The sequence below is a fragment of the Cariama cristata genome, unplaced genomic scaffold, assembly GCF_000690535.1.
Source record: "Cariama cristata isolate BGI_N322 unplaced genomic scaffold, ASM69053v1 scaffold37533, whole genome shotgun sequence".
Taxonomy (NCBI): Eukaryota; Metazoa; Chordata; class Aves; order Cariamiformes; family Cariamidae; genus Cariama; species Cariama cristata.
Window position 1 is genome coordinate 8017 of NW_009610894.1, and position 24394 is coordinate 32410.

The 24394-nt window shown below is 42.5% G+C and overlaps 1 protein-coding gene across 1 annotated transcript in view; it reads left to right on the top strand.

Annotated features, from left to right (window-relative positions):
• The window catches only part of PLEKHM3 (pleckstrin homology domain containing, family M, member 3), a gene marked incomplete at its 5' end in the record, with an annotated part of 64197 nt that overhangs the window by 1935 nt on the left and 37868 nt on the right, over positions 1-24394 (top strand). The window contains 2 exons of the mRNA XM_009698025.1: positions 13233-13378; positions 18999-19192. Coding sequence (XP_009696327.1) covers positions 13233-13378; positions 18999-19192 — 340 coding nt within the window. The remainder of the gene's footprint in view (positions 1-13232; positions 13379-18998; positions 19193-24394) is intronic.

Consider the following 24394-nt stretch of genomic DNA (forward strand, 5'->3'; position numbering starts at 1 on the left):
ATGCCTGGGTCCTGCGATAACTCCAATAACCTGAACACTCTTGGACAATGCTCATGTTTTAGCTTTAAGCGTAGTTGTGAGAGTGAAAACTGCAGGGAGGCTCTGGGAAAGGGTCAAATAAGTATCCCCAAGATGGATCTAGCCCAGCGTGTTACCCAGCAGGCAGCCTCGTGAAACTCACGAAGACAGCCCAGTTAACAGCCTCATTTTAAGATAATATCCCAGACAACATTAAAACTTTATTCCTTTCTCCTCATTTCTTTTAATTCAAAGCTCAGTAGGGGAAAATTTTGTAATTTTGCTTCATCCTCTGACTGAGGTCCAGGAGAGTTTCAAGTGAGCATTTCCAATGTCCTCCTCAAAAATAGGATCAGGCCCTGGGATGACAACAAACTGCATGTCTCCAATGTGAAATAGGTTTTAGTCTTGCATTATGTGGTATGGGAGCATGACTTTTCTGTGGGAAAGGGTGGATTTCCTCTCCCAAACATGGGATAATTCGTCTGCACTCACTCATATATTCCCCACAGAAATAAGGTGCTCTGACCATCTCAGATACCTGTGAGGCATTCCTCGTGCTCCTGTGGTCTCCTTTTAGTCTGCAAAACTGAACGAACACTCTTGTGCAGAGAAATGTGAATTGTGGAGAGTCTGTGAGAAGCTGGCCACTGGGATTCCCTGTACGTGAGGATGCAGACCCTTTGCTGCCTGCCTGAGAGCCTTAGACCTGTTCTTTGAGTGTCAGCTGGAACTTGTAGCTGTTACCATGGCACAAAGAAATGAATAATTGTAATTATAACTGGGAGAAACTGGGGAAACTTGCCTGGCTTGGAAAAGTTTGTGCTGAGGAGACTTTGGAGGCACACCAGCAAGCTGAGACTCTCTCCTTGTACCTTGCTCCCTGCAGGCAGTTTGCACTGTTCCCCAGCGTGGGCTGCTGTTTAACCTAAGGGGCCTGCTGTTGGTAATTACAGCTTGCAGGCATTGAGAGCGGTTTTCCCCAGGGCTGCTGGGAGGGGTAAGCTTGGAAAAGGATGAGGAGGGGGGGAGGAAGAAAAGTTTTGCTGTGAATTCTTCAGCCATTTAGTGCAAATTCCTGTAATTACCGTCTTTGTGTCCTGTCCCAATGGCACATAATATAGCAGAAGCCTTTCCTAATTGAGACCTTACAGGAGGTACAAATCCCTCCTTTGTTCGGCCTGACAAATTAGTGCCAGAAAGTGGCAAGGTCCGAGTGGGAATCAAAGGCAAGCAACACAAAGATGGAACTTAAGGCTACAGTAATAACCCTCTCTAGTTCTGCAGTGGCGGGAGGGAAGGAAAAGTAATGACCAATGAAAAATGAAGGGTTTTTTTGTTATAAATTCCCTTGACGTGACAGCACCTCAGGGCTGCTTTATTTATTTAGGAAAAGTGATTAAATAGTAATACAACAGGGCAGACCATTGTCTCTCGAGCTACCCCCCTTCCTGCAGACCCCTGCTGCCTTGGCTAATTGATTGACAATGAACCTCTGATAAAGAAGGTTGTTGGGAGGACCTGATGGGGACAGGGTTGATTTTTTTTTTATTATTTTCTCTTTGCAGTCTTTGTGGGGTTCCCCTCACAAATTTTTCCCTGTTTGAAATGCCCTCTGCATCCCCCTTTCCTTTTCTCCCTCAGTAAAAGCTTTTCAAGGGACTGCTCCCAAACAGCTTACACTCACAAGCAGGTAGGGAAAAGTGCAAATGCCTGTGCCTTGCTATTGACAAGTTTATCTTGGAGTCTGACTACTGCTTTTCAACTCATGATATAAGCCAGGGTGGTGGTGTCAGATGTAGTCATGGAGTGGGGGGACAAACTGTTGATACACTGGAGTTGGAAGGGCAGCTTGAAAAAAGTTTTCTTTTGCTTGATCAGCAGATACAAAGGCTTTTCCCCACATTTCTAACTCTTTGTCTTAATGGGGAGGGCAGGGCATTATTTCTCCTAATTTCCAAAGATGAATGAATAGGCCACTGATTAACAGTGGAGAGGAATGTTTTTTAGAAACACTTTCACCTTTGCTGCCATTATTTATATTTTTGGCTTGGAACAGCAATACGTTTTGGAACATGAGGTTAACTAGAAACTGCTGGCACTAGAATGGCAGCCTCCTCTGTCCTTTGCATGCTCATATAACTGCAAGCTTGATCTTGCCCTGTTGCTGGGGTACAGCAGTGTTCCCGTGGGAAGTGTTTGGGGCTCTGAGCAAGAGTGGCGTTTGTGAGCATCAATCTGCTCAGGTGAGACTTTGGAGGGACCTACCCCTTGTCTTCAAATGGGTATGAAGTGAAAGTTGGTTGCAAGTCCAAGGTGGTAAATATCAGGTTTTATGATTTGTTCTTTAATATGTAGGAAATGAAACATGCGTCATGTTAAGACAATCTGTTGGGGTTCTGTGTGTTATTATTTTTTATGTCTTTATTTCACCTCGGTTCAAGAGAAATCCCTGGACTGTTCATGTTACAAATTTGGGATGAGGTGGCTTCCATCAAAACATGTTTGGCAAGTGCAGCATCTTGCAGACAGCGGTAGCTGGTTGTAAGTACTCCGGTGGCTGTCCTGTCTCCTTGTTGGGCCATCTGGGGAAAAGCAAGTGTTTATCCTGGAGGTCTGCAAGGAGCAAATGTCCTCAGGTGCCCTTCACTATTGCTATTCCCTTGGAACGTGCCGTCACATTTCCATAGATGAGGAAGACAAACGGCTTCTGCCCTTGCCTCTGGTTTTTGCATAGCTCCTGTTCTTTTGATGTCTCTCTTCCTTTTCACCTTTTATTTTTTCTCTCCCTGTCCTTTATAAAAAGAAACATTTTTTCCAGACAAGTCAGTTGTGTCTGCCAGGAACTCTTGTTGCTTAGACAGCAAGTCCTAATGGATGTGGGAGTTTCTGCCTTCTGCAAAATGTGCTCTGCACCCTTTTATTTGTCTGTGTTGCTTTCCTTGCCCCTCTTCTGGGGTGCCTTCTGTCTTTTCCTCCCTGCTTTCTCCATGTATCCTCACTTGCCAAAAGGATAAATACTGCTATTAGAGCTACACCGACTTGGCTGGCTGAGCTGAACACGAGGTGCAGAGAAGCCACGGTTAGTAAATGTGCTATTTCCTGAGCTTGCAGCCCTGTCAAATTGAGCAGCATGTGGAAAGCTGTTGGCTTTCAGGGAGTCATTCTGGCTCTAGTGCTGGGATCATGTGTGTAGATGGGGGACAGTCGTGCAGCCTCTGCTCTAGCTCACCCCACTGGTCTGAACCCAGCCCCTACTGCGGTAAAAGTAAAGTTCCTTCCCACCCACCCCACCCCCAATGAAAAGAAAGTATTTTCCTAAGAGCTTGCAAGCCAGCAAGTGTGATTGAAAAAAAAAAAAAAAAGAGGAAAATAAGATTAGCCAGATGCCATGTTGACGTTGTTCAACTTCTCAAAAAAGCCATATAGTTGAAATTTCTCAAATCCAGATAGTTGAAAAGCATGGGTGCTCCTTCCTTGAATTTAGCAAATGCTTTGTGAACGGTCATCACACCCAGCACCTATTTGTAGCATGTCACTGAACTAAAAACACTCGTGGACAAATCTTAGCAAATGTAGCACAATAGTAAAATACCAGAAAGTCCTTTAGAAGGTTGTCGGCACTCTTGTAACATTTTTAGTCCCAAATAACAATTGTTCTCACCTGTCCAGGGCTTTTAGGATTGTGCTTTCTAAGTGCTGTATGTGTTTTGTGCTTGGTTTCATTTCAGTTGATCTCTTTGTTCCAAGACTTCAGCAGCTTTTTGCCTTCCCTGTGTTTGAGACTCTGTAAAATCCTCTGAGAATGTGTTTTGCACCGTAAAGGTTTTATTGTTTAAGTATCTTCACTTTAGATGACAGTCTTCCAGTCTTGGATGTGACTTTCAGGCCCTGTTTCTGTTGATTCAAAAGTAAAACTTCCACTGCTAACAGTGCTATTAAACTCTTATTCTTTGCTAGCCAAAACCAGCTGAGCAGAAAAAACATCATCCGTGTCTAAATTAGTATTTGGAAAATTCACCATGTCTAAACAAGGCCACTGACTTGTTGGGAGGAATGAGGGGAAGGTTTCCAAACAAGGGTGACTTGAATTTGTGTAGCAAGGAGTACTTAAATTTGCAGTGCACTTACATGTTCTGAAACACAAGGTTACTGGTCCACAGTGCTTTGCTGTGTGACAGCTCTTCTTTGAGGAAAGATCAGAAGATACTGCATGGAATCTCTTTTGCTTGCTTGAGTTGATTAAACCTGTTATCAGTGATCAGTTATGATCACAGAAGCCATTTAATCTTCAGCGGTAAGGTGGGTGAGCTCTTCAATCCGGTTTTAAGATGGCTTGACTAAGGGAAATTGCAGTGAAAACTATTAGCTTTGTCTAAGCTGGTAGAAGTTAGGTCCTTCACCAGCCCAATCCCAGGGAGATGCCTTTGCAGAGTGAGATTTTCCCCTTCATAGGTTTTGGTTTGGAGTTGGCCTTCTGGGCACTGCTGCCCAGAAGGGCAGTTTAGGTGAGTACTTGGCCAGTTCAGTGCCTGTCCTGCACCCTAATGTTGCACTTTGCAATCCTCAGCTGGTGTTTTACTGTTCTTTGCCTCAGCCCTGCAGACAGAACAGCTGATATGAATTTTTGGCTGATGAACGTATATATTCCTCCTGGCAGGTTTAAAGGGCACCTGTGCTGCCTGTATGGGGACAGGTGACCCCATCGCTGTGATCTGCCTCTGTGAACAACCTTGCGGGTTTTCAGTGTGTTCTTTTTTTTTTTCTTTTTTTTCCCCATCACAAATAAAATATTTGTACTTATTTATTTTACTATTATGAACTCAATTCTACTGTGTGTGAGCATGTCTTTACTCAGTGTAGGCTCTGTGTTTGTCCTTGGCTATGCCTTGTTTCTTCGTGGTTTGTGAGTGCTAGGTATCAGTTCCATGGCCCCCAAAGAACTCTTGGTTTCTTGGAGATATTTTTTTTTGGTCCATTTATTATGCAAAACCAGTCTTGGTGAATCTTTTGGCATAAAGTTTAAAGAAGAGAATGCCAAAACCAGGAAGTCTAAATGTCCAGGCCTTACTTTTGCTAGGACGGAAGAAGCTACCTCTGGACAAAAGTTTTTTCAGATCCGAGAATTCCAGCGCACGCACCCCCAGTTCTTCTCTGGAGAACCCAGAGGTTCCTCATGAATTGTGTTACAAGAGACAGCTTTATTTGTTGGGCTAGCATCTTTTAACTCGGTCAAGCCAGCTTTTGCTAATAAAGGCCTTGCCTTCACAGAAGGGCACAGGCAGGGTGTATCTGCACAACACTTTTTCTGCAGTTGTAGCTTATACCAGGTCCCTGAGCTCATTTGGGACATGACTGTTAATTTAGTTTCCTAAGAAAACAAAGCTTATGTTATAATGCTGTTTGCTCACAGTTTTACCCCTGCCCTGTAAGATTTGAATCTACCTGACTGTTTTAACAAAACTTGACAGAGGAGAAGAGATAGCAAAGATGTGGGAATTTAGAGGCTTCACAGAAGCTGGCATCATAGGGAGTCCCTCTTAATACTGCTCTGGAAGAAAAGCTGCATGTGCACTGTGCGTTTGCTCGGCATCAGAGCATCCACGCAGGTGTGCAGCATTGAGGGACACATACAGAAGGAAAATGGCTGCTTTAGGTCCACTACTGCAAAACTAGGGCATTTGTGTGCCCGTGTTGGCAGGGCTGCCCTGCTTCTGTCACATGCCAAAGCAGTGTATGATTGGCAAAATTAGTACATGTGGGTCAGATTGGGGGAATGTGAAAGAAGTTACAGAACAAACCACAGGCCAACTGGTGGAAAGGTTTCGGGTTTGGAGTCTGGCCTTCTGCAATGTCAGTAGGCTCTGATCCGTACCTGTGCTGCTTAAATCCGAATAGTGCGTATGCCCAGGGTAGTGCTGTGGTAGTGATGTGCAACCAAGAAGAAATTCAGCCAAATAGCATTAGCGAAAAATATATAGCCACACTTACTGCACAGTTGTTCCTCATGTTAAAAGGAGGTACAAAACCAGCTATGTATTCAAACAGAGACGGAGCTGATTATTTCTAGGCATGTTAATAGCTGCTCTAACAAATAAATGAAACTTAGCAAGCTAGGTGTAGCCTTCAGTGTAAGTAAATGAGTGAGCGGTGCAGGGGTAAGTGGTTTTCAGACTAACTGCAGAGCAGAAATGAAAACTGAGTTAAGTAGAGACTATTTTTGCTAAATGACCTGGCCAGAGCTGAGGATGCTGGCGCCAGCGTTTGCTCTGATCACACAAATGGCTGACCTGCTCTTTGCTCTGTTCTCTTGTCTACCTTCTCAGTATATAAAACCAAGCATGAGTGTAATGAACTGTAGGAATGGCAGACCGTTATTAATGATGCTCAAATTATCTACTTACTCCTAGCTGGCAGACTTCAAGAACTGGCCCAGAGAATGTGTTCAGTTCCGATCCCTGACTAAAGAGCTGGTGAATTACTGAATCCTGCCAATAAGCCATTCCACAGGAGCTCCCATTCCCTTCTGTCAGGCAGCGCTTCAGAGTCTCAGCAAAGTGCCAGATATTGCAGAGAATTATCCTATAAGGGCATGGGGGAAAGAACAGCAGATTAGCTTGAAGTGTATGATATTCTTCGGCAGTGCACTTGTCCTGGGAATGGGGAGAAAGGAGCTGAAAGGATGCACTAGGAGAATGCAAACTGGCCATGCATTAAAGGATTCACAAACTATAACTGTGTGTGAAGCGTGTCTTCGTAGCTGTTTGTAATTCCCTCAGAGCAAGTTCTCTGGGAAGAATGGCGTCTCGGCCCTTCTCAACGTTTGGCACTGAAGGTAAAAGAACCTATATGCTGGTGAAATTCAAGTGGGAAAATCCAAGCAAATAAAAAGCTAGTTTCCAAAAGTATAGTTTTGTTGCAGCCATTTGACACATAGCTAGTATTTTTTGGTCCTGATTTATTGACGAAATGTTGTTCTTGACTTATATATGCAAAGTGCAAGCTTACACTTCGACGTTTACCTTTTTTCAGTATTACATTTGCAGGCTTAACTACTATTATTTTTTTGGGGAAGGCAGAATTTAGCTGTGTAACCTGAAGAATGATAAAATAAACATGCAGAATGTTGTATATGCATGTATATGTGCTATCACTTGCCTTGTTTCCACCAGTGATTGATTTTTTTTTTTTTTTCTTGATTGTTCATCTTCTTGGAGAGGATCACATCTCTGTATGTTCAGCATGACTGACGTAAAGGGTGTTGCTTACTTCACCTACCCCTAGCGGTCTAAATGTGGAGTGTCTACACTAATCCGGTCTTCACTGGTTGGAAGGAAGCCTGGGTGCCCAGGGAATGGTTCATCTCATCTGCCCTGGAGAGATGCTCTGCGACAGCCTGCCTGTGAGACATCACTGGTAGGATGGGATGGGATGGGTCACTCTCTGGAGTGTCCTGTCTCCCCAGCCCAGGCTAGAGCCCATAGCCAGCAAGCCTAGACTGGGTAGGCTAAGTTAGCGGAGCTCGATTGTGCGAGAAAGGACAGACAGGGCTGTGCATTGTATCTTCAAATGGCACTAATGAATAGGAGAAGGCTGCTAATTTAGGGCTTAGTCCTGAGCTCCAGCTAATAGTCAAGGTTTCCATTGACTCAGAATGGTTGGTCCCTCCTTTGGAGTCTATTTAAAAACAAAAAGAATGTGGAAGTTGGAGACTAGTGAACCTTTCCTCATTTCTGAAGAAGCTGATGTAGGTTGCAATTAAAGTGGGATTTGTACATTGCTGACATAAATAATGTGGGATTTATATGTTGCTTAGATAACTATAACTGAATAGGGTCAGTTTTTCTACCTTTAATCTGTTAAGGTTTTGTTGGTGGGGTTTTTTTTTGTTTTGAAGTCCCTAAGAAGCTCACAAAAAAAGTAGGCAAGGCGAGTAAAGTGTCAGACTTTGCTCGGAGGTTTATGAGTTTTTGATTATTTTTTTAGAAAGAGAATTCCTTTGGAAAAGAAGTGATACTGGGGAAAGGACAAAGTGTAATGCAGATTCAACCCTGGATAGGCACGAGGGAGGACTGAACTGGATTGTTAGTGTGTCTTCCTCACGAGTTTGAGTTTTCCCATGGTGGAGTGAATTGGAATAGATGCACAGAAACGCAAGGCCAGCAACTGAAGTAATTCTCACCACCTCTTTCTGTTTGTGCTAAGCAGCTAGAGCGATGTTGTATGTCTGATCTAACACTCTGAAAATTTGTTGCTGTGCTCCTTCTGCTTAGTCTGCTTTATGGCTTTATCAAGCCTAAAGCCTTTTGAAGTCTGTGGGTCATTTTCTTTTCTTCATATTGTATATTGTTTCTAACTGAATTAGCTTCTAACTAATCTGTCACAGATTTAATTATGGTACACAATCACAAGGGAGTTGCTTTTTCCTGATAATGAGCAAGGAACTATTAAATAAGGAAAACGGTGGTGTCCTTAATTCTAGTTTGGTCTTCCACTTTCTCTGTTTCACTGTGGAGCTACTCCAACCTTTTCTTACTAAAAGATTAAAGAAAAAGTTATATGGATAAAAAGAATAGTTGTGTGTGTCTTCCGTAGAGTATGCAACACCCTGAAAGTGACAGAAATAGTGTTTTCCACACTTTGCAGAAGAGGAATTGTATTCAAGTGTCTTGGTTGCCTCCTCCATGCTATTCTCACCACCACTTTAAGTCAAAGAGACAGACTTGCAACTTTTTAACCTCATCTTCCTGTACTTCTTTCTTCGTGAAGTCTTAGCACTTGGAGATGAGCCTCTTGATGTTGATACTCCTGCTCTGCTCACAGACACGTTGTTTAGAGAGGTTCATCTGTGCCCAGCAGCACTTTCTTGCTGCTATTTTTTCTAACCCCTATTTTCTTTGCTTGATTCCAAGGCTGTTTTGTTATATTTTCTGTGATGAAAGATTTGAGATTATTCCTTCCCTCACTTTGCTAACAGTATACCTACAGCTACACTTCTTCCCTCTGTAGCTTGCTGTATAACATCCTTTAGGTAGGGATTTGGGGTAATAGTAAATATTGCAGTATTCTCCTTGCTCTAGCCTCAGGGTTTACCAGGCCTTTGTACATATGTTAGAAGGATAATATTCTGTGTGAGCATTAGGAATAGGTGAGAGAGGCTTGGTGAAAGTTGTGCTGCTTCCCGCCCCCCCCCGCCCCCCCATCCTGTGGAAGGTGCTTCCTGTTGCTATGGGCAAATGTTTTCTCTGCAAACAGGAAATGATCCCTTCCCCCTCCCCAAACTACTTGTTGAGTTGTGTTGTCAATCTCTGCAGTGGTCAGCTACATCTGACTGTCTTGCTGGGAGGGATGTTCAAGAGTTTATAGCCAGGAATCAGTACTAGCTTTGCTTCTGGTAAACGTGGTGGCAGGTTTATGTATCTGAATGCCCACGTGCAGGATTTCCAAGGGCATCAAGCCACAAACTATTCCTTCCTTCTCTTCTTTCTCTCTCACTCTTGATCTATTTTTTTCCATCTTAAAAAAACAAAATAGCATAAATGGTCTATGCCACAGAAATATGTTTGTCACACTACATCACTTTGAACTGCATAACATCAAAGAAAATCAGGGCTTTGATAGCTTGATTTGAAAGGATTGTAGAAAGAGCCGTCATTATGAATCACAAGAGATAGGAGTGGAAAAGATGGTGATTTTCAAACAACTAAGCTTGTAAGGTAAGGGAAAATGTAAGGTAGGTGCCAGTGCCACATGCTTATCTAAAATACCCCAACCTTACAACTGTTAGGTAGCTTTGCAGGATATGACTGGCTTGAGGATACGAAGCAGAATGAGAAATACTCTGTGTAAAAATGTGTTTCTGAGGAACAAGGAAACAAACATAGGATCAGAAAAGGGCTGGAATAAGGGAGAAAACAACGTATACTGCTTGGGTAGGAACTTCTTCCACTTTCTTCTCTTGGTAGAACCACCTTTCCTGAAAGGAAGGGCATCCAAGATTGATTACTCAGACCCTCCTTGACCCAGACGCCTTCAATTCTTACAAGCTGGACATAGGGAAGAGGAGGGAAGCCCCCCCTGAACTTCAGTGCATTGTCATTCCTCTCCTGAGGAAACTCTCTCCGTGGACTGGAATGAGTTTCTGGCTCTAGGATGTTGCAAGAAATTAGTCCTTAAAATGGTGACTTCTCAACTGCTAACATTTTGGTTTAGGATGATGACAATTCAAATTGGAGTTTAGCTTATTCTTGCCTTCAGTCTAACAGATAGGAGTTAGGGCAGTAAGACGAACTAGCAGCCTGTGGAGTGGCAGGGGGTGCACAGTGGCAGTTAAGCGAAATCAGGGTGTCCTGTCCCATCTTCATCCCTCAGGCGAGTAAGTGCTGGCTGGTGGGGAATACTTATGAAGGTTTCAGTGGCATTGCGTTAGGAGACTTCAGTCTTGTTCAGACACAGCTTTACCACTAGTACTTCATCAGCTGGTCCAAACACACTGAACTAGAAAATACTGCATGTCATTTAACAGTCTCTGTTTCATCCAGTGTGAGGTGATGGTTATATGTCATGAATGCTGAAGTTGTAGCCAGTTGAGGTATAAAAATGGATGCTTCAGTGCTTTTCTGCGATAGGAAATTGAGAGGCAACTAGGGAGGAGAAAGATTCAGAACCTTCACTTTAAGAAAGGCTGGCACAGAAGAATATGCTGTACTGAGGTATTGCTAACACAAACATCCTCTCTGAGGGCTTGTTCCCATTTGGCTTAGGAAAGGGGAATGCTCTCTTTCGTAAATTCCTTCATCTTGGAAGGAGAGGAGTGGGCATACTTCTCTGTTTCCTTTAGAGGGGCAAGATTTACCTCTGTTACACTTTTAAAAACATGGGCTCCTTAGCAACAATGTGAGCAAGCATCTTCCAGGGTTCCTAGTCAGACTAATGTCATGTCAGGTGAACAGAACTGGTATTTCATGTCTTGTCAGCTGTTCAAAACCTTCACCTTTATGTATAAATGCATTTTAAAAATTGAAAAAAATAGTTCTGTATGTTCTACAGAGCACTGATACTGAACTTACTACCAGGCGTGCCTGCTGACTTCATCCATAATAGCATGTAGTGGAGCAGGACTGCATGTAAACTCTTTTAACTGACTAGTCAAGAAACTGCTTTTGTAAGAAAAGAAAAGAACAGGAAAGGGAAGATGGGAAAACGTGTGCTTTGCACTGAGGGCAATACGAAGTTGTTGGCTCCTGAGTTCTGATCCCAAGCCACAGTCATAGGTCATCTTTTTTTGTAACATACTGCTGAATTACTTGAATTGACTTTACCCTTATAAAAGGCATCCCTGCGTTCTTTCTGCCCTAAAAGTACTGCTTTACAAAAAGTTCTGCTAATATTTACCATACAAAAAATATTTCTTCAGTGATAATAGTTTACAATTATAATGTTTGGGTTGTCTGTTTAATTATTAGCTAAGATGAGATCACATTTTTGCATTGTGTATGTTGAGTTGTACCAGTTGAGATACATGTTTATACTTACACTGTGATCTTATAAATGGTAAAGGAGGAGGCATTAACAAGTATCTCTTTCATCAACTGACTTCTTTATATTGCCTTTTTCAAGAAACTGCTTGTCCTCACTTTAAAAAAAGGGAAGGGGAGAGAGAGAGATGGAGACAGGACATGTCCCACACTGATTCACTTGCTAGTGTGTATTGCAGAGAATCAATGGCTAAATGGCTCTGGAGTGTGGAAGAGGAGGAATTGAACTGTTGATCAGGTTATTCTAATTATTTTGATTAAAGCAGAAGGGACGTGGTAGCATTGGCTAATGGGGAGAAGGAGGAGTTTGATTTAGGCCTAGAGGAGTTGAGCTGCAGTCTCTCCTCAAATCAGGGAACTTCTACTGGGGAAAAAAATATGCCTTCAGTGGGAGAAGTTACGTAATTACGCTGAACAAAATCAGTTATACTGACAAAAGCAGTCAGTCAGTTGACTTCTGCCTGAAGAACTCTGTTTAACCAATACTTTAGCCATAAAAGTGATGTACAAGGATTCTGCTAATCAGTATTACTAACCAGCTCCAGCAGAGACTCTCTGAGCATGCAGCACGTGCCGGAGCTGGGCGCTGGTGCTGATTCTGTCTGTAGCTGTAAATGTCATATGGGGACACTACCATTTGAAGGAAAAGCAGAAATATCATCATGTGTGCTGTGTCAAAGAGTTGTTAATAACAACCACAGACACCTCACTGTATGTTATCCAAACATTTTTAGCCTCACTTCCTGAGCAGGTTTTTTAATGTGACTGTGCTGTCTGTCTTCAGCCCTCCACTCTAATATTATTTAAACTTGTTGACTCGTTTTAGCCACAGTTGAGAGAAAGACAGAGGTGTCAAATAGGTTGAGTTTCTGTGTGTTTTGTGAAAACAGGTGGTCAGGTGAAAGAGAGCTCTGCCTTAGTTCTTTCCAACTAAAGCAGCAGCTTTTGAATACATTGTCTTACCCCAGGGACTCCACACAAGAGGGTGTGGGAAGAGGCAAGGGATCCAGCTGTGAAAAAAGTATCAGGCAGACCTCAGACCTTGTAGGACACAGGACAATCCAATTGTAAGGAAAAAACCAACCTGCGGGAAACCGAGCTGTGTCACTACTGCAAGTCAAGGAGTACTCGTTCTCAATGTGGCTGCTGCTCACAGTTGTTACTCATGGTCTGACTGTGGTTTGCCTTGGCTTTGCTAATTCTGTGGCTGAATCCTACCTGCCAAGTCAGCATCCTGTCTGGCTGTCAACGGGACCTGGCTTGAGCTCCTCCGGTGGTGGCCCATTCTGTTGTGAGGAAAATGGGAGCTGTCTGGAGCAAGCACACAGTACTTCTGTGGTCACGGTTTTCAGATGGCCATGGTGTTTAAATGCCCGGTGTCTCAAAGCTAGTCTTCTGCCTTTGTTTCTTGAGAAGTGCTCAGTATCCTTTTGACTGCTGTCTGAACTCTTTGTCATAAATGCCCAAGTTAGTGTATGCTTGTTCAGCACTAGTGCAAGAATACTGATATTTATTCCTCTATTTTTTTCAGGAATGAAAAATGGCTCGTTAGTAGAATAAGTAAATAAAATTTAAAAAGGGTCTCAGATGGGGAAATAATTACTTTTCTTGCTGCAACCTGAGTGTGTACCTCTGGCATGGTGTACAAACCCAGACTTTCCCCTTTTTCTTCTCCAGGCTGTCAGCGCTCCATAGGCTTGTCCAATGGGAAAGCCAAGGTATGCAGCTACAGTGGATGGTATTACTGCAGCACCTGCCACGTGGATGACAGTTTCCTCATCCCTGCGCGACTGGTTCATAACTGGGACACTTCCAAATACAAGGTAATCTCCCTGCAGGTTAGCTTGGTAGCAAGTGAACTGAATTGCTCTTTAGATAAAAACACAGACATTGCAACAGCTTTAAGGTTACAGGCATTGACTGCTAATAGTATTTTTTGTCACTCTTGCCAGAATCAGCCTCACTCTCTACTCTCTCAACAAGACAGGTGTTTTCACCGCTATTTCCTTAGCTAGGCCTAAGGCATTCCTCCACAGGAGCAGCCATGCTCCTCTTTCTTGGTGGCATCTTTTCCATCATTGCTTATCTTGCCGTTCAAGAGACAGGGAGAGACAGAACACTGAAATCTCTCTTTTAGCCCCGTCTTTGCAGTTATTGGGCCCTTGAGGAGTCCCTGTTTCATGAGCACTAGGGCCTATGGATTGGTACTGCTTTGTGATGGATGCTAAATTATGGAAATGCCCACGGGAAACTGGCACACCCAAACGTGGTGTTTGGAAAGCCCAGTATGTCCTGTCTCTTGGCACAAACATTTCGAGAACACTAGAACGACACTGCTATAGCAGTTACCTGGACCAGACAGCCAAAAGTAACATAAAGAGAAAATTCTACAGTTGTTCACTTGCCACACAAGCAGCTTTTCTAAAACTTCCATAATTTGCTATTTGCTGCTGCCTCGGTGACTGGTTGCAAGATAGGGGCAACTGATCACATACTTCAAAGCATTATGCCAGCAAACACGGTAGCAGTGTTGTTTTGCCATCTCAGGGAGCATATGCTGAAACAATAACAAACTCATAAGGAATCCAGAGGTTACTAGAGCTTCAGACCTAGCAGCCACTGTTAGGAGAGGCTGTTTGATGTTTTATGTCTGTGAATATTATTATGGGCTATTTGAAAAGGAAAAAAATAACCGGTAAATGCCCTATTAGAGGAAAAGCTGCTCTCTTGAAGAAAATTTGTCAGACTGGGAGATTATTAAAAGGTAACCAGAGCCTGCCATCAGGAAAATGATAGTCTTGCGCCGTGAAATGCGATTCTTCAGAGTTACAAAGCTCCTACTTGTGGAGACAAAACCCCCTCCCTTTCCTAGAAGCTAGGAATAAATATTTGAGTTCTTTGTTTGGATGCTTTTACCAAGGACTCTACTTGCTAGCCCATGGTAGTATAGGTAGCCCTGATATATGGGGCAAGTGAACAGTAAGGCAAAGACCTCATATCAAGCTGTCAGTAATACTGCCAAGAAAGTGAGCTATTTTGTTTCCTAAACCTACAGGGTGAAAACTATGCTCTGTTTCCTGTGGTATAGGTACTGGTATAGGCAGCTGAGACACAAAAGGAAATGAGACTTTCAAGCTTAAGCATTCATTGAAAATTTAAGCATACATTGAAAATCTGCTGTAATCTCATAATGATAGTGAGAAGTTACCAATTTGCACTTTTTGTAGACAGGCAGAACAGCTATAAGGTGACTTGGGAGCACAAGCAAATTCTGTGCAAATACTTCACCAGTCTCTGTGCCAAAGGGCTCAGAGAGGTGGGTTTAAGAAAGGAACATCATCTTTTAGGTAGGAAAACACTACAGCATCCTCAGCTATTAGAGCAGAAACTAAGGCAGGGAGGGAAGGTGAAGAGGACATCATGTGCCGTAGTGGCAGTGTGACAGCTGAGCTGAGATCACTGGTTGGATCTCCTCAACTCTGTCCCATCCATGTATAGCATTAAAGTAAGGAGTAGTTCTTGTTACTTTTGTGAAATCTTTGAGGTTTTCCCCTTTCTGTTCAATTCTGCATACATGTGCTTTTATTTCTGTTCCTGCTATACCTCCACGGGAACTAGGCAGTACTTTCCCGAGGTAGAGCACATATTGCCCGCACTTTTACATCCACATCTCCCTTCTCCATTCAGAGTTAAGGTCTGATGTTTGTTTCTTCTGTATGGTTTAAAAGGCAACTTAGTGCTGACGGTTGAACTTAAAATGAAACTGCATGATTCCTTAGTAGTGTATTGATTAAATGTGCTGGTTTGGCAAAGACAGATATATTGTACCACTTCCTTGAGGTGATCTTGCTAGTTATAATTTTATTTGGGCTCATTTTTAAAGGAAGATCACTTAGTTTTGTTAGTGTTTCACCTCCCATAATTGGCCAGCGTGCCCATACAAAGCTGTGCAGCAACATCCCAAAATGAAGCTAAACAACAGAGCTTCACCTAAATGCACAGCCCTGCCCCTCACAGGTAGCGCGGCAGTGCCTGAAAGTGGAGCTTCTGTGATGGGTGACTTGCTCCTGGCTGGACTCGTAGCAGACCCCAGAGAGGTCCTGCAGGAAATAAGCACATAACCACATTTGATGGTCAGAACTGAAACAGGGCTTCAGTATTCAAAAGCTTCTGTGTTTCACAGAGTCTGAAATGTGCTTGTCAGCCTACCAAATGGAAGCAAAGTGAATGTTGAAATGTTTGAATATTTGAAAACCTGCACTCGTTCCCACTGCCACCATTTCCCCACATCTGCAGAAATTTCTGGGGTCTGCCCCAAGACCCAAGGCAAACACAAATAGGTACTCTAGGACATGAGCTTTTATGACGATACAATGTAAATGGGCATGTTTCACTTTTATGTTTTGTGGACTCGTAGACATCTGAGCAGGAGCTGTAAGGTAAACTGTTGCATCAATTAAGTAAGTTTTGCAAATGGAGAGGTTGTTTGCTTTTGGCAAGACAGGTCATGAAAAAACAAGTGGTAGAAATCTGTAGAGTTGTGTTTCCCATACCCAGGGTCTTGAAAAACAACAGTGCACTTAACACCTGAAAGCACATGGGTAGGAAAAGAAAAATCCCCTTGATTGCAATAAAAGCTCTTTGAAAGGACTTGACAGTTAGGCGTGTTTCTTCTGTCCTAACCAAAGCAGCAGTTCAGTCCCCAAGTTCACTTTTTTCCATGTCTCCCTATTATTTTGATATTTGTTTTTTTCACATGTTTGTGTGAAGGGAAGAGAAAAGAGACACTCTTGTGAACATCCTTTCTTCCTTTTACTTAGGCCAACTGTTTTTCCCATTTGCATGCAAAAACCAGTAAGTATTGTAGTTTGGTTCAGGTGGCTTCAAGCCTGCTTAAAATGCCAGACAAACACAGCAGGAAATGAACTCCCTGTGCCAGAAAGCTTCAAGGGAGGCTGACTTCTGGTAAATTGAATTCTGAATTGTAAGTTTGCAGCCTCTAGAAAAGAAAGGTCTGGAAATGTTAGCATCCATCCTTGTATGACATTTAAAGCTAAAACCCTGTTGCACTTTGCATCTTCTCACTCCTTCTGGCTTAAATGGAATTGTCTAGTCTGCCCAGTAAAACTGGGGGAATGTGAGTATGCTAGTACATGTACTAGAATATTGGCTGGTAGCAAGATGCATTCTGACCTTTCCCATTATAAGACTGTATTTCAGCTTCTTGTAATTTCGCTATGGTTGGCAATGTGAGTTAAAGCTTTACCTGACCTGTGTGCCTGTGTCAGGCATGCAGAGTGAACCAACACCTACCTGTCAGCCAGTGATGCTGGGCAAAGCTACTTTTCCTGCAGTCAACTCTCCACAGGTACATTATATTGGCAAGGAGAGAGAAAGGTTTGCTTTGCCCTTCTCTCCTCAAAGGCTGCATTCAGACCGTGCAGCACTAGAGCCGCACGGCAATACTTTGTCATCATAGTGCACATGTACTGCAGAGTCACTCAGGTGACTTCAATTCTGGTATTTTTTTGTTTCCATACTCTTAACATTGCAGCCTCAGGAGAGTTGCCCCATAAAGGGTACAAGTGTGCAGAGATGTGGGTGCAGTACTTGGAGAGTAATCATCCTCTGGTTCCCGAGACAGCAGGGCAGGTGGATGAGGAGCCCATCACTTCAGCGGGGGTTTAAAGCAAGCAAGAAAGATTACAAAGACATTACTGTGCACCAAGTCCTCCTGATGGGAGGTACTGGTCACCCTACCAAGCATGCATGTGCCTCTTAAGGAATCACTGAATACGTGGCTTACTTTACCCATTGGTTGAAGAGGAAGAATATTTACTATATATACCGCAGTTGTCAGGGGATTGCTGAGCTATTACAGCCAAATAGTTTAATGATTGTAAAAGCAGGTTGTTTAACTGCAGTCTCTTTTGTGCACTGCGGTTAGCATGTCTAATGAAACATCAGCATTGCTAGTGTTAGAAAACTTGACATGTTTGGGGTTTGTAGAGTTTTGTTCTCCAAAATCTAAGTTGCCTGTGTTGCTCCTCACCCAGCACATTACCTGTGCTTCCATTCAGACAGCACAATTCCTTGTACATGTATTATTTAAAAAAAAAGAAAGAAAAAAGTAGGATGTTTAATATAAATAGGTGAGATATTTAACACAGCTTCAGGGCCTGGGAAACCTGTGGAGTTATAGTCTGCTGTATTTAAAAATACAGATTGTATTACCTGTGTAGTCATTGGTGGGAAGTCTGGCCTTGGCATTATTTCTTATATTTTTATTATACATTGTGAGAAGTTTATGTTTGGGGCTAGCTTTTCCTGTGAGTAGCTAGTGACTCCTGTAGCTAGTAACTTATACTGGTTTTGGAAGTGGTGGTGTTTATAAGCATGTATATTGCTTTTCCCTTCTTTCTACCTTACAGCACCAGAAGGGAAATAGCATACTAAATCTGAAGAGGCTATGGTGTGCCCTTTCTCCTTTTGTTAGCCTAATTCATCCCTCCCTGACTCAGTGTAAACACTGATTTAAAGGTCCAGGAGGACTAATTGAATTGTGGAGGGAATAGTATTTCTATAGCACAGTTTCAAGTGATTTGCAGCTCATTTCAGATAATCCCATCTTCTCTTTTCCAGCTGTGATAAAATGCAGAAATAAGGAATGAGAGGGAATTTGGCCTTCTCACCTCAGAAACAGGAGTATCTTTTCTAGTGGGAACAAAAGTCCCATTAGTTTATCAACGTTACAGTAGCTCTTTGCAGGTGGAGATAGAACAGAGTACTATCATGAAAAAGGCATAAGAAAAATTTCTTGCAGATGAAACATTGGGAGTGAGTAATACCAGTAAAAGTCAACTTTATCTGTATGAAAAAAGGAACACAACAACTTGATAGATGTGCTTCTGTTTATTTTCTTTTTACATAATTTTAACTATAGTGGCTGAGCATGGAACAAATGGGAGCAGTAGTTTACGCTGGAGTTCTATACCCTGGGATAGTACAATGTGATTGGATTTGCAGTGTGTATCTTTCCTTTCCTAATGTTGTACTTTGGCACTTACCTAATCATTTCCTTCTTGCCAAAAATAAAGCAGTGAACAAACCGGAAAATATTAACAGGGAAGAAACTTGGTAATCAATTTTTAGACTTGAAAAACATCTAGTAAGCTATGTTACCCTGCAGTGAAAACATGTGTGGCTGCAGATATTGCTGTACTTTGGGTAAGCAATTATCTCGTACAATCAACTTTAATGGGTTTGATGAAGTTTGACTTGGCTGTAAGCAGAGACAGTTGGATCTCTCTCAGCGCTGTCTTCATTTGTAATTGGTAACAGAGTAAGTTTTCAGATGCAGAGAATAGTTAACAGATCACAGAGGGGAAGATCTGCTTTAAAAGAGTTGGGAGGAAAGCCTAGCTAAACTGCTTTATTTTTCAGGTATCAAAGCAAGCCAAAGAGTTCCTGGAATATGTTTATGAGGAACCATTGATTGATATCCAGCAAGAAAATCCCATGTTGTACAAGCATGTTGAACCTCTCGCAACTGTTGTCCGCCTGAGACAGCAGCTAAAATCTCTCCGAGCCTATTTGTTCAGCTGCAGAGCAGCAGTGGCTGAAGATCTGCGTAGAAGGTAAGAACCACAGGCAACGTACAGCACATTTTTTCCTTGTCGTGTTACTTTTCTCTTCTTTTTTTTTTTTTTCTTTCTTTCTTCCCCTCACAATCTAGCTCTGAAGGTATTAGCCGTTTAGAAAGATGTGGTGCCTGTATCTGACTTTCCTGGGCATCTGGGCTATCTACTGCCAAAGAAAATGGTTTTATAAGGTCTGAATATCTGAAATTGTTCTTGATGACTATTAGCCCAGGGGTCACACATTGTGGTGAGTATCTTTTACTCCTCCTCAGGTTTCCTGGCTGTGCGTGAGTATTTTCAGTCAGGTGTGATACCTCATGCTCCTTGCTGTGGCATCGCAGTGCGGTAGCCACTGTTGGGAGCTTTGAAACACCTCACAGTATGGCAAAGCATGAGAGAGACCAGAGTCAACCACCTCTCCAGTGCTTCTGCCCTCTTCTGTGCTGTGATCTCACACAAAGGCAGAGGCCAGATGTAGTCCCCTGGCATGTGACCCAGCATATGATTTATGTGACACCAGAGCTGTTGGGCTCTTGCTCAGCCACTATCTTCCATCCATGATATGGCTGCACTGAGTGTTTTGTTTACTGGAAAACACGTGGTCACAGCACAAGGTGTTTTCATATTGTGTTTTCTGTTCTGGAAACAGTAGCTTTATAAAAAGTGAACTTCATTTTAGAAGAGTTGTATCTTAGTCCATTCAGCTGCTGCTGTATTTTTCTAACAAGCTAAAAATGAACGATCTTCTTGAAATCATCAAGCGACAGTTGTGACCTTAAAAAAGCCAAGTTACTTTTGTTGTGGATCTCCAAAAGAGATGGGAAGATGTCTCTGCCCATGCCGTACTGTGAGGTGAGTAGCTCCAGGCACATGCAGCTGACCTGATGGTAAATACATCCGTCAGCATCTGTATACTCCAAGTTTGTAAGTAAGACAAGACTGCAAATAGGAAAGCTACTGCTTTGAAATTAGGAGCTGCCAAATGGCAAGAAAGCAGATGACATCAGTGACTGTAATTTTGAGCATGGTGTTTTAGGGATGGGGGACCTGAATTCTCTGGGAGGCAGAGGTGGCTGCACTAGTGCCTTCATCCCAGGTAAGGAGTGAGGTGGTCTGCTGTTTGGTACATAACTGATGTCATTGCTTTGAAGAACTACCTAGAACAGCTAAGAGAAGGATATAGGAACAAGTTTCTGGAGAGCACTGCCGAGTTCTTGTGTCAGACCCACTGTGTGCTAATATATGTTTGTGTCTTACTGCTCAATTCCTATTCTTTGATAGGGCATCTTACAGCATTTAAAAATATTTAGGATTATTTTTCTTTTATTCTAGAGAATGGTATTATTTTTCAGAGCTGTTTTGCTATTCAGCCATAATAACGTTCCTATGCCATCCTCTTCAACTGCAATAAAGCTGAAGGGAGAGTAAGATTTATGAAAGCTGTCATTCAGAAAAAGTGGCAGAAAAGAAATTATGCTTTCTGATTAATGCTGAAGAAAAGAATGCCCTGATCAAAATAGACAGGAGGAGGCATGAGACTGAATGGACTTGGGTAAGGGAGTGAAAAGAGAGATCAAAGGAGGTCTAAGCAGAGAAATGAATGGATTAGAGACAAAGGGATGAGGGAGAGCCAGGAGAAGGAGATTCAAAGAGGGAAAGGATCTCAGGAAATTAGGAGTAAATGAAGAAACCAAAACAAAGGGGGAGCCCCAAAACCTACCTCCAAAAAGGAGAGATGACAAGTGCTGAGGAAATGGAGGGAAGAGAGAATGGATAAAAATTAGTACACAAATGTGTGCGTGGTCTTTTCTTGGGGCAGGGTGGAGAGAGAAAAAACTCCTTGTATCAAAATGGAACACCCAGAATGACAGAAGGGGAAACTGGGAAATACTCCAAATGCTCCCTTTTCTTAGATAAAGGTTTCTTCATGCTGTCTCCAATTAAAGTTCTCTGTGGTGGAGAGGAGGACCCCAGCCCATGAAGGCTTTGGTTTTCTACTAGGGAATCATCTTTGGTTTGATAGGACTTGTTAAGCCACTGAAGAAATGTACAAAACACACCTTAGAGTCCAGCTCCTTCTTGGTCTGTGAAATATCTGTCGGGGTGGGTTTGGTGCTCCGTTAGTCCATCAGATCTCCCCTAAGAGGTTTGCCGAGATGGAAAGGAAGAAAAGTTCTTTTCCCAGAAGGAGTTATTCCTTGCTCAAAATGGTCCCAATGGCTTTGCTTTCTGCATCTAGTATCCCAGTGTGCAGACATTCACTATCAATGTGATGGCTTTATAGAGCACAGCTGAAAAGTAAACAAAATATGTGATTTAAGTCTCCATTTGGCTCATCTCATGGGCAAGTTGCAAGAAAAGGAGGAGTTTAAACAATATGGTGATACAGCATTCCTAAATTTAGTACTGTTTCCTAGTTAGAAATGCAAGACTGAGGGAGAGAATCCAGTTATCTGTCCTGCTCTAAAAACATTCTTTTTCTGCTTGGTCTTCACCTTAGTATGTGAATGACTATTAATCACAAGAAAGTGAACACAGGCATCTTGAAGACCTGTCAGACCCATATAAACAGACTGAAACAAACTGTTAATATTGCTGTCTAGGGAGAACTAAAAACAGACTGATTAATTGTATTGGCACCTTGCTGCCTTTGGGACACTGATAGAGCCTGCCTTATTAGGGAAAAGCAGATCACTCTGAGGTTTCTTTTATTAATAGTATTTGCATTATCATCTTTAAATCTATACCTTGTTCTTGAACCCAGAAGACAAAATGAAGATGACAGTGAAGTGGGAAATTCTTGGTGTCCTCTGGGAAGACAAAACTGTTTACAGTGCTTACAAGTCACTTTTTCTGAAGAATTCCAGATGGCTATAAAACAGGTTAGCTCAGGATCCAGTTGGCTTAAATGTGGAAATGTTATTTGTAATGCTTGGTGTAGCATAGATAGGTACTTCGGGAACTTTGAAACTTGGCATCTAGCAGAGAACTCAGCATTGAACCACGCTGTGAACTTTGAAGAAGCGAGTGACCAAGTAGAAAGAAAGGAAGAAAAAAAGGAAGAAAGGAAAAGAAGCAGAAGAAATCCTAAAAGTAGCTGGAAGGCTCGCAATAAAAGTGGCCTTCATCAGTTAGAATGATTTATTCTCACCTATTGCTCCACTGGATTCTAAGCTCTTTTTATATTTACAAGAGCAAAAAATAAGGAACTTGGATTTGGCTGGGAGGAGAAATAAGGCCCTCCACCAGTGCATATCAGTGGTGTTCCTCTGAGATTAGCCAACTGAGACTCGGAACCTATTGCTGAGCTCCCTGTTTTACAAGGGATGTTGTTATGCCTAGTTTGTTGTGGCTGTCACCTCAAGTATTGCAACAGACATGATTTGCCTCAAATGTCTTTACTCAACAAGTTCTTGCTTGTTTTGGTTGCCTTTCTTGTGTGGATGCTGTTCAGGCAGAAACATGCATGACTAAAACCTAGAGCCGATGTTAGTACAAGTGGAGCTGTACAGATCCCACCACCACCTGCACATTGTGGGGTGATGAATGAATGGCACAGGCAAACAAGATGGGAGTCAATAAAACTGATAGCTGGGAAAGAGCGAGAATCTCTGAGTCCATTAAATAATGAGGTTACTATGTGAAGCCGTGCTGAATGATGCAACTTTTATTCTGGTTTTGCTTTCTTCCTTTTCTCTCTAGACATAAGACACACTAACAGTCTGTCCGTATGCCACAGCCTCTTTTTCTCTGTTCTTGTCATGGTTAAAGGCTCTTCAGGTCAAGGAACTGTCAGAATGATTTTTTTTTTTATTTTTTTTTTTTTTGAAATCTTCAGGCACTTCCATGTCTACTGTAGGGTAGACTAACCCAGGTCAACTGTGGAGCTCTCTCTGGGCTTTCTCTTCTCTCAGCTATACACCTAAACTTGCAGTCCAGGTGTTGCTAGCCCAGATATTTTAGACAGATGGCAGTGACACAAGGTAAATGTTCAGCAGCGCATTCCTCTATACATCGCTCTGTAAGTAAATCTTCTGAATGGTGGTGAGAGACTATATGGAAAATTCCCTCTTGTTACTCATCTTTCTCTGATACCATTTGCCTCTCAGCTCCAGAACAGCAATACATCAGTTTTATCCCAGCAAAACTCCAGTGCTGGATACATTACTTAGTGTCTTACAGGAAGACCAAATCAGGGCTTGCTGTTGCGGCAGGCAGTTAAAGGTACGCCTCCAGTGCTGCAGATGTGTGGTCCTGGCTGAGGACCTGTCAGCACAATGCAAAACAAGCCCAAATTCAGTTATGCTGAACAATAGAGTCCTGTCACTTCCTACAGTGAGACCTTAGATGTATCACTTCTGACACAGGAGTAGATTACTTTCAAAATATTTGTGTGGCAATTGGGGAACCTGTCTAAACACATCACAGGAATCCTGATTGATCTTACGCAATCACTATACCACCAAATACCTCACATATGTGAAACTGGGGCTATGTCATCTTTCAGACCAAGGACAACAGAAGGTCATTAAGTCATGTCCAGACTGTCAAAGGAGACTGTTTTCTCCATTTTCTTTGCAATGGATAGGCCATTTGGAGAGTGGAAAATCCCAAAGCATGAGAACAAAGACACAACTTGTGAAAGCAGTAGACTGCAAAAAGACGTTTTGAGCTGAAAAGGAATGGAAGGATGTGGTTTCATAGCACTCAGGGCTTTGAGTTAACAGCAAGACCAACAGAAGAAGAAAAGAAGAAAATTTGATGCACAGGTGATTGGAAGGAGGGCAAGAGAAAAACTCATTCAAAGAGGATATCTGGATATCCTGAGAGGCTCTAGTGTTAATACTAAACAACACCCCAAAGTAAGGAAAGGTGAGAAAATAAATGCAGAGAAGTATGCACGAGCCACTTGTTTTATATAGATCCTGCATGCGTGTAGTCATTGCAGTAGCTGCAAGAAAGCATGCCTGTTGATGGAGCTCTTACGAACAGACCAACTCTTTGCTTCAACTCTTGTGTCTTTTTGAAGAAGTAACTGTGCACGCAAGGTCCTTCCTTGCAAGTTAACATCTTAAAAAGCATTTGACTAAAAGTGAATGGGATGGAGTTAAGAAGGACTTTGAGATTTCGTTTCAACTAGGGGTAACAAAGAGAGCTGGAGCAACAAGATGTGTGCCAGAGCAGCCAGGGTGGAGGCAG